An 11678-nucleotide genomic window follows, 5' to 3' on the forward strand; every position below is an offset into this window, starting at 1 on the left:
AAAATTTACTAGGCTCACCATAAACCTTTTGCGTGGATGATATCTAAAATAAGTGTTAGTGTTCAAACTTTTTATTCAATACATCTGCTATAACTTGATAATTTTTATTTTATTTCAAACTGATCAGAATCGTGATTCAGATCATTTAATCGATAGGTAATTTGGTTTTATAATTAATTAACATCTTTTGTTTAAAAGTTAATTGTCAAGACATAAGTGGACATCATGTGTCCACTATTATTTAATAAACTCAATTTATCTAACAAGGAAAACCTCATATTTACTCATCTGGGATTTTGATAAAACAGAGCTTGTTGTTAAAATATTAAAATTGATTAAAGTTGCAAAAAATAGACATGTCTACCTCCTACCGATATGTCTCTATAGCTATATTAGTTAAAACACTTGCTTCTACTTTTTGCATTCAAATTAATATATAAGAGAGGTAAAAATAATCGGGTTCAAATCCCGTCAGTTATTATTTTATTTTTGATTTTTTTAAACTTATTTTTATGTTTTATGCGAATTTCTGACTAAAAGTTGATGCAAATTTTGCCTTTTCATTATTCATCAAGTTACAGATATCTCAAAACTACTTCAAAAGTTAACAGTTTATGCTAAAGATATATGAAATTATTACATCACATTAGGGATAATAACGAGGAGCCAATTCTGTGGTAACATAGCTGATAACATGGCTTTGCTATCTTATCCTACTTTCTTGGTGCTATAAACTGGGAAAATGATACCAATTTACTATACCAACAGGCATATTTTACATATAAACAAACCTAGAAAGAATGTTGCACATCAAATTGATAACATTTTTACAGTTTTTAGTACCAAGAGATATGTATAACAAAGCGTTGCCATTACAACGTTATGTTAGGGGGCGTCCATTAATCACATAATCGAATTTTTAAGTACTTTTGGACTCTCCCTCCCCTTTAGTGATACGTCCTCCATCTCCCGCCAAACATCACGTGAGAATTTAGTTACGAGAAAAAATGAAAATTTTTTATATTTTTTTTTTTTGAAAATGTTTAGATTTAAAAAAAGTTCAGGTAAACAAGAAATACACGTGATATCTCTCTATACCTCTCCCTTCCCCACGTAATATCTCTTGATTTTTTGTCAAACCTTTCCCTCCCCCTTAAAAACTTCACGTGATTAATGAACGTCCCCTTACCACAAAATTGGCGCCTGAGTCTATGGTTATGTACAAATAACGTTATCTTAATCCGAATAATTTAAATTAAAATCATATTTTTTCAGTCCAGTTTCTGACCATAAATATTCAAATCTAATCTTCCAATCGACTTAATCGTTTACTAATTTGTAGATTCTAAAGAGATCCATTACTCTATTACTCCGCGACTCCGTGACGCCGCATAACCGAATACAGTTATAAAGATTATTTCTAATTGATTAGTCATTCTCTCAATTAGCAAACACTTGTTCATAGCTTGACTTGTGCACATCGTCGCATTATCGATTTTTTTATTTCGTTAAATGGAAATAAACGTATCGATATTTCCTTGGGATGAGACAGATATTATGCAACCTCCAAGGAGTTGCGTAAAACCACTTATTCGGCGTAGTTGTGTTGTTCGACGACCTTAAAAATCGGGCCGAAGAAACCCGCGGGCATCGATAACATGTGATGTATGTATTTATTTTAACTTACCTTTGCGTGATCGTTTATTATAAAAACATTAATCACTAGTAATCAAACTAATTCGTAGAATTACCGAGAACTCAACACTTTTACTGGAGTGAATTATGGAATTATCCTTTATGCACGGTTTCATCCATAAACCATTGTTCTTGGAAACACTGTAAAATCTCGATAAGATGACATTCCAGTTACAAAAGCGTATTATGCGGGAAATATTATTGAGCTTAATCGTCTTAACGGAGTTCTACTATGTATATACGATAATATATAAATGAAATATGTTCTTGGAAATACTGTAAAATCTCGATTAAATGACATTCCAGTTACTGGAGCGTATTATGCGGGAAATTTCATGACGCTCAATCGTCTTAACGGAGTGTATTTTATTTGTAATTTTCTGAAATTGCTTTTAAGAAAAAACATAGAATAATGAACTTATTAAAACGGACTATTATCACTTAATATAATATTTAATATTGAACTTGAACCAGTTATAAATTACTTATTAATTTGTGGCTAATTACATCCAAACTAAGTTAAAAAAGTCGAGAAAATATTAAAATATAAATGAACAAAAACAATAATTTGAAAGAATAACAATATCTATTAAATTGATTTACAATATGGAGCATTTATATTATGTACACATGAATTAGATTGGGATTGATTAATTTAATTAAAATTATTTTCACAAAGATTTTGTTATAATCTTAATACAAATTTAATACTGTATTTTTTATTTTGCGACACATAATGCACTTTACTTCAACGTTAAAACAATCTTCTCAGTACAGGTTGCAAGTAGTTGATATTTCAATTTTTACACAACAGCTCAACTCTTACGTAACTACATATTTAAATCATTACCAAAGATCACATACGCAATTATGCCTCAAAGAGAGTTCTTTTCAGATCAAGTCACATCTGTTTTTTTAATCCATATAAATCGATTTAGCAACTGTATTCTTGACCGATTTTATTCTTATTTGAAACTATTGAAATTGTAATAATAATAAGCCATACGTAATATATAAAATATAATAATAGATGTAGGAGTAACATTCATATGAACTAATTTTGATAAAATTGATCAAAAAAAATAAATGGGCATATCTTCATACATAGTTGTGTTTGTACATTTTGGAGTTGTAATGATATATTAAAATTATCTTTATAATTTTTAACTCAAAATCAAAATTTATCTTTTTGCACATAACTTTTTCAGATTATTGCAGATATTATTCCTTTATTGCCAAATGCATAATATCAATAACTTATATCTTTAAATTAGTTATAAACGTAAAATTTTAAATATTTTGATTGTAGTTATGTGATTACGACATTTAGCGTATACGATTTAGCGACATTTAAAATCTATCAACAAATCTTATTTATTCAATTATTGCTTTTTTGATAATGATTTTGATATAAAAATATATAATAGATGGGAAAATGAAATATTTGTAATGTAAAATTTGTATATGCTCGACGGCTAAAATCTATTTGCATATTGAACGAATTAAGTAAAATTCGATTAAACCTTAAATTTTTATTTATAATATGATATAATTTTGTTCTTGCAGATATGAATCGAAACAAATTATTTATATTAGAACAATATCATTGTAATAATCTCAAAGCTCTCAAAAGTCTTCTCAATCTTTGGTATATTGGGATATTGAGACTTTGCTCCGATGATTTTTATTTAGTACATATTATATTATATTTCTTACTATATGCCCATTAGGGTGAGCCTTAATATGGATATTTTCGAATATCTTTGCTCTCAGAAGCTTAAATGCTTCCAAATTGAGAATAAAAAAAAACTCTGAAAGTTTTAGCTCTAAATATTAACTTTAAGATAGACGGCACTTCAAACCAATTTTCTTATGGAAATAACATGTGTAAAATTATATTTGTTTTTTAGAATTTTATCTTTAGCGACAAGCGAATCAAAAGTAACAATTTTGTTAGAGTGAAGCCCTAAAAGCAAAAATCTTCTATAAAATCCATTTTAAGTATCACTAATGTCCATATTTCTATTCTACGTACAATGTATAAATACATTTTTGAATAAATTTTTGCAATAAATTATGGCACATGTGGTATATATTATTTTCCTTAAAACATTATATTTGGAGTCATATAAGAGACTTCACTATTTAGCAACAAAAATTAAACAAATATTTGGTTTTATAAATGATGACTAACTATAAGTAATTTGCATCCGCAAGTAACAATATTTAAGGTGTATATATTAATATTATTTTTCTCTCACGTGTTCTTTATTTTAAAGTACGTCGACCGCATCAAACACATCAATTCCGCGAACTCGCAAAAAATAATCCTAAGAATTTTCATTTCAAAATATTTCTATTACCATTCCACCAGTAGCGAATAGATCAATTCCAAACCTTTCACAAAACGTCCGAGGTGTCGTCCTTGAAAAGCATCCGTGAATCAAACGAAGACACGCGTTGAAGATATGTGGGCGGCCGCGACACGGCCAAAAGTCGATGATACCCCCGGGCCAAAACCTAAAATTTATGCACGTGAGATGATATAATAGATGCTCCTGTTGTCCATAAAACGCCTCTCTAACAAACAAACATTTTTTATTATGTGATACGAATTCACGAAATGAGCGAAAAAAATTAATGGACGACCTTGTTTGCATAAACTTATTTAGAGTGATAGATTTATCACTTGGAGAACCGTGTACAGAAATTAAAACAATGAAATAATAAATTTTAAATAATTAGTATTCTTATATAATGAGATCAGATTTTATTATGCTTTAGAATGGTATCACTGTTAAACAGATTAATACGTTTTTAATTAAATGTATTAACATTTATTTTTATCTTATAGTACTATGTTTCCCAAAACATAAATTTTCTTTATGTTTGTTTCTGAGTTATTTTAATTTTTTTTTAATCTTTCAATAATATCACTTTTAATTTCTATAGAGATTTCTATTTAAATAATATTATTTATCATATTGTATTTTGTTGATAAGTTTTTATTAAAGCAACGTGTCTATAAAGCAAAATCAACTAATCAAAATAAACATAAATTATATACACTAAATATTTTTAACCTTACAGATTTCATTCTTACTTAATTTTAATGTAAAGAATATATATTAAATTTAGATTAATAATTTAGGAAAACCTAACAAATTTGATTGGATTTTACTTATAGAAGTCCACCATTTGTCTGCTAGTACTTCTCGCGGTCTCCAGCTCATTTGCTGAGTTCGATGTGAAGAACCGAGTTGTACGTGATATATCTCTAGTATCATATGGAAATAATGCAGGTTTCGATGGATATTCGTATCCTAAACCATCTATTCCTTTCCCAGCACCTGCTCCTAAATCTCCTGGATACTCTTACCCCAAACCAAGTGTCCCATTTGTTGAGGTAAGACAACAACCACAAACCAGACCACCACCACCACCACCTCCGACACCTAGGCCATATGTGCCTCCTCCACCACCACCTAAGCCATATATTCCACCAGCACCACCATCAGGTGGATACTCATATCCAAAACCAGTTGTTCCCTTCCCTGTTCCAGAAGTAAGAACAACACAAAGACCAGTTACAAGGCCGCCGCCGCCTCCACCAAGGCCATACATTCCTCCAGCACCTGCACCAAAACCTGATGGTTATTCTTATCCAAAACCAGTTGTACCGTTCCCAGTACCTGAAGTTAGAACAACGCAGAGACCAGTCACAAGGCCTCCACCACCACCGCCAACACCAAGACCATACGTGCCACCACCTCCACCACCAAAGCCATATATTCCACCAGCACCAGCACCGAAACCTGATGGTTATTCGTATCCAAAACCTGTTGTACCATTTCCAGTACCAGAAGTGAGGACAACACAAAGACCAGTAACGAGGCCACCACCTCCGCCGCCAACACCAAGACCATACGTGCCACCACCTCCACCACCAAAGCCGTATATTCCACCAGCACCAGCACCAAAACCTGATGGTTATTCATACCCAAAACCAGTTGTACCGTTTCCAGTTCCTGAAGTAAGAACCACGCAACGACCAGTGACAAGGCCGCCACCACCACCACCAAAACCATATATACCACCAGCACCGGCACCGCAACCAGGATATTCATATCCAAAACCAGTAGTTCCATTTCCAGTACCAGAAGTGAGAACAACTCAGAGACCAGTGACCAGACCACCGCCACCACCGCCACCGCCAAAACCGTACATTCCACCAGCACCAAAGCCTGATGGTTATTCTTATCCTAAACCCGTTGTTCCATTTCCAGTTCCTGAAGTAAGAACAACCCAGAGGCCAGTAACAAGACCACCACCACCACCACCAACGCCAAAACCCTATGTTCCACCACCACCACCACCTAAACCTTATATTCCACCTGCACCTGCACCAAAGCCCGACGGTTATTCATATCCAAAACCCGTTGTTCCATTCCCTGTACCTGAAGTAAGAACAACACAAAGACCTGTGACAAGACCACCCACCGCCGCCGCCAACGCCAAAGCCATACGTGCCACCGCCACCACCACCAAAGCCATACATTCCACCAGCACCAGCACCAAAACCTGATGGTTATTCTTATCCAAAACCAGTAGTTCCATTTCCAATTCCGGAAGTAAGAACGACACAGAGGCCAGTAACCAGACCGCCACCACCACCACCAAAACCATATATACCACCAGCACCGGCACCGCAACCAGGATATTCATATCCAAAACCAGTAGTTCCATTTCCAGTACCAGAAGTAAGAACAACTCAGCGCCCACAAACTAGGCCGCCACCACCACCACCAACTCCGAGACCATATGTACCTCCACCTCCACCACCAAAACCATATATACCACCTGCACCTGCACCAAAACCTGATGGATACAATTATCCGAAACCTGCAATTCCATTTCCGGAAGTAAGGACGACACAAAGGCCTCAAACTCAGAGACCATATGTGCCACCACCACCACCACCAAAGCCTTATATTCCACCAGCGGCACCATCAGGCGGATACTCGTATCCGAAGCCAAGTATACCATTTGAGGTAAGGACTACACAAAAACCACAAACACAAACACCCTACAAACCTTATTCACCACCTAAGCCCAATCCACCTCCTTCTCCACCAAAACCTTATTTACCACCGGTTGTTCAGAAGCCTTCAGTTCCGGTTATTGTAGATCTGAGGACAACATCCAGACCTGTTACTAGACCGCCGCCACCTCCAACTACGAGCAAACCAGTATATTTACCGCCAGCCACAACTCAGCGTCCTGTAACCAGGCCGCCACCACCACCAACGTACTTACCGCCACAGCCAAAAACAACAAGGCCACCGCCACCACCAACCACGAGTGCTCCTACATATTTGCCGCCAAAAACAACACAAAGACCAGTGACGAGGCCGCCACCACCACCTCAACCAAGAACAACGCAAAAACCAGTAACAAGACCAACGCCGGGGCCTACTTATTTGCCTCCTCAACCAAGAACTACACAAAAGCCAGTGACAAGGCCACCACCGCCACCCACATATTTACCACCACAGCCTAGGACGACTCAAAAACCAGTAACAAGGCCAACACCTCCACCACAACCAATAACCACGCAAAAACCAGTAACTAGACCTACTCCAGGGCCAACATATTTACCGCCACAGCCGAGGACAACGCAAAAGCCAGTTACAAGACCTCCTCCACCACCAACGTATTTGCCGCCTCAACCAAGGACTACACAAAAACCAGTTACGAGACCACCGCCACCTCCAACTTATTTGCCACCTCAGCCAAGAACAACGCAGAAGCCAGTAACAAGGCCACCACCACCACCAACGTATCTGCCACCACAGCCTAAGACAACTCAAAAACCGGTAACTAGACCGCCGCCACCGCCAACTTATTTACCTCCTCAGCCAAGGACAACGCAAAAACCAGTACCTAGGCCTACACCTGGTCCAACCTACTTGCCGCCTCAGCCAAGAACTACACAGAAACCTGTGACAAGACCACCGCCACCACCGCAGCCGAGGACAACACCAAAACCTGTAACAAGGCCACCGCCACCGCCAACTTATCTACCGCCCCAACCAAAAACAACTCAGAAGCCAGTAACGAGACCAACGCCGCCGCCGACCTATTTACCACCACAGCCGAGAACTACACAGAAGCCAGTGACCAGGCCACCTCCGCCGCCGACAACCCAAAAGCCAATAACAAGACCAACACCGGGTCCTACTTATTTGCCACCACAACCAAGGACTACACAAAAACCAGTAACACGTCCACCACCACCACCAACATACTTACCACCTCAGCCAAAGACAACACAAAAACCAGTAACCAGGCCACCGCCACCTCCAACTTATTTGCCACCTCAGCCAAGAACTACGCAGAAACCAGTAACTAGAGCAACACCACCACCTACTTATTTGCCGCCTCAGCCAAGGACAACGCAAAAACCAGTGACAAGGCCACCACCACCACCAACATATCTGCCACCTCAACCTAAAACAACTCAAAAACCGGTGACAAGGCCACCACCACCACCTACTTATTTGCCTCCTCAGCCAAGAACAACGCAAAAACCGGTAACTAGGGCAACACCAGGTCCAACATATTTACCACCACAGCCAAGGACGACACAAAAACCAGTAACACGTCCACCACCGCCACCACCTCAGCCAAGAACAACGCAAAAGCCAGTAACTAGGCCACCACCACCACCAACCTATTTGCCTCCTCAGCCAAGAACAACGCAAAAGCCAGTAACTAGGCCACCACCACCACCAACTTATTTGCCGCCACAGCCGAGGACTACGCAAAAACCAGTGACAAGGCCACCACCACCACCAACTTATTTGCCACCACAGCCGAGGACAACGCAAAAGCCGGTGACGCGGCCACCACCACCACCAACTTATTTGCCACCACAGCCGAGCACTACGCAAAAACCAGTGACAAGGCCACCACCACCACCAACTTATTTGCCACCACAGCCGAGGACTACGCAAAAGCCGGTGACGCGACCACCACCACCACCCACTTATTTGCCTCCGCAGCCAAGAACAACTCAGAAGCCAGTAACAAGGCCACCACCACCACCAACTACTAAGGCACCTGAATACTTGCCACCAGTTACGACTCAGCGCCCTGTAACTAGACCGCCACCAACAACTAGGCGACCATCAACACCAGGAGCTCCATATTTACCACCAGCGCCTGGTCAATCAGGATATTCTTATGCGCAACCAGGATTTGTTTTCTAAATGAAAACTTATTGATGAAATGTATATAATGTGAACTACGCTCTCTATTTTTAAGATGAAATGTTGCATTTATGTAGGTTGTTCAATTTTTATATCCTATTGTATTTAGTTATAGATGTATTTATAGTTACTTGGAAGAGTCAATATAACAGTGCCATAAAACTTAGTAATAAATAGCTACTTAAGTATAAAATTCAGAACGCTAAAATGTGTATACTGAAAGTCATCATAGTCTGTGACAGTAAGTACGATTTAATGTTACAAAAAACTATTTTTTACAAAAGTGTTAATTTTATATATAAATACAATAAATTACTGTACTTATTTCTATTATGTTAGTTTTAATCAATATAAGAACGCATTGTTTTATTTTGAATGTTACTTTCCTTTTAGCTTTCATCGTTTTTATAAATAAATTGTTTTCTGAATGTCGCTGTATAACAACTAGAAGACTTCTTGATTTGCACGAAGTGTCTTGTTTTGCACGCTTCGCTAAGTAAGTAGAGTCAAGTTTAAAATATACTTGAAAAAATAGTCAAAAGGCTTAAAAAGAAATATTTTTTATTACCATAAAATTTATAAATTTCGTCGTTGGCTTGGTCTTAGAATTTTGTGTTATTTTTGGGATTTATTTATTGTTGAATATATATCATTAGATATAATAAACAGGACACATATTATTGAGGTACTGAAAAGTTGTCGTCCATGTTCTGAACCTAAGTTTCATCGAGATTTTCGGGCGCTATTTTACCTAAGATTATGAATCATTATTTTATATTCTTACAATTATTTGAAACAGCATTTCTATATCATAGTCTAAAAACTGAACTTAAAGAACAATACATATCGCACCAGTGACAACTTTTCTCGATTTCCATCCGAACAATTCACGACGTGTTTCGTTACGGTCATATATAATGACTGTAATTACATAGCGGTGTACGGATTCTTGTTAAAACAAAATTATGGAATTAATTCAGTTCACACTTGTGATTGTGAGTGAAAACATGGAATAAATCGCAAAATATACGAAAAATTTCCAAACAATGTCAAGTGAGACCAGTTCAAAGGCTTGTTGGAGTTCTCAATTTGGTCTATATCGATATCCAAGGAATTCCAGTTTTGATACATGTATTATGAATAACATGAGAATTAAAGGACTTATTGGAGTAACAGTGTTTTTAATTCTATCTTTATTTATAATTGTGGTAAGTGAAATTTTATGTACATATAATAAAATATAAAATTCATATGTGTAAAATATAATTCATTGTAGTTCAAATCAAATTATATTGGAATATTTTTGAGAATCTAAAATTACTCAGCACAGTCTAGAAAATGTTGCGAATATTTTTTTTTGCAACACATTATTGCTTGCACATAGAATTATTTCTATTTGATTTTTATTTAACTTATTTACCATATGTGACCCAATTTCAGATTTGGTCATTTATATTTACGTCAAGTGACGGTGTAATATCATCTGAATTAGAATCAAACTTAACATCACGAACATCACAATCAAACAATTCCATTGATTTTGATTCGCAATTGCCACTTAATAAAGAATCAAAATTTTTCGACGATCACAATTATGATGAAGCTGATACTAATTCAGAAGCAAAATCTAAAGATACATCAAGTTTTGAAGGAGAGCAGTTTTCAGCTGAATTGCGAGATATTCCAGGTGTAATATCACGACCTCCAACTCTAATAACTCGTCGTCATATAGACATCGATAATCCAAAATTGCAATACATGTGGTCAGGCACTAAACCAACAGGTTTTCGTAAATCAAATAGAAAAATGATACAAGATAATATTCAGGATATTATTAATAATTTGTCCGACGATGAGGATCACCAGACCGAAAGTAGCCATGCAGTTAGTAGGAAAGCTTATAAAATATCAGGGATTTATAAAATTCCTAAAATACGCAAAAAATATGAAGAAACTAACTTTGGCGTTCTAAGAGCTGATGATCAACAAGACAGATATATATCACCGTTATATACATTGCGAACAGTTAGTCCTTTGGAAGTGAATTGGATGGCTACGAGATCTTCTCAACCCTTTGTATTACAAAATGTACATTTGGATCGTATGAATACTCAAATAGGAAGTCCAATAAATTATGATCTACGGCATGTGTATCAAAATAAACAAAACGTGAGATCTTTTCTAGGTGCTGATCAAACCAAACCAAAAGTCCCAATGAGACTTATGTTAGATATAATACCTGAACCTGATGACCAAGAGTTTAGAAGTATCAAATCAGGCAATTTAGTACCAAAAGTACAAAATTATCAGAATATCAACGGCGTAATTCCTTATACAGCAAGATCTGCGCAACAACAACCACAAGTGACTGGATATCAATTTCACAACATAAATCAGAACCAGCTCTATCATCGTCTTCAGAACGATTATTATAATATGTATTATAAAAATAAATATTTCCAGAAAAATCAAGCTCAGAATTATGGTCGCCCTTATTATATAAAAGTACCTAAGGAGGATAAAAATGCAGAGCCGATGAAAGCTAACAGAATGGTTATACATTTAGATTTAATTCCTGAAGATAAAAATTAAAATAATATAAATTTTAATATATAGTTTTAAATGTTTGTTTTAATATTTTATTCAATTAAATATATTTGTTATGAATAATTAATTTAAATTTATTTTTTTATATTATATAAGTAAATTTGT

The 11678-nt window shown here is 36.2% G+C and overlaps 2 protein-coding genes across 2 annotated transcripts; both read left to right on the plus strand.

Annotated features, from left to right (window-relative positions):
* Positions 1-3414: 3414 nt before the first annotated feature.
* On the plus strand, positions 3415-6190 carry LOC113370203 (extensin-like; the record flags this gene model as incomplete). Its single annotated transcript, XM_026610879.1, has 2 exons — positions 3415-3426; positions 4883-6190. Coding segments are annotated over exons 1-2 (1320 nt in total), but the record flags the coding sequence as incomplete, so codon positions are not given.
* Position 6191: 1 nt separating this feature from the next.
* LOC113370204 (extensin-like) lies at positions 6192-9160 on the plus strand (the record flags this gene model as incomplete). Its single annotated transcript, XM_026610880.1, has 1 exon — positions 6192-9160. A coding segment is annotated over one exon (2775 nt), but the record flags the coding sequence as incomplete, so codon positions are not given.
* Between the last annotated feature and the right edge of the window lie 2518 nt (positions 9161-11678).

This window comes from Ctenocephalides felis, unplaced genomic scaffold (genome assembly GCF_003426905.1).
Source record: "Ctenocephalides felis isolate EL2017-DRISC unplaced genomic scaffold, ASM342690v1 CF-g0.4_SCAFFOLD_01492, whole genome shotgun sequence".
NCBI lineage: Eukaryota > Metazoa > Arthropoda > Insecta > Siphonaptera > Pulicidae > Ctenocephalides > Ctenocephalides felis.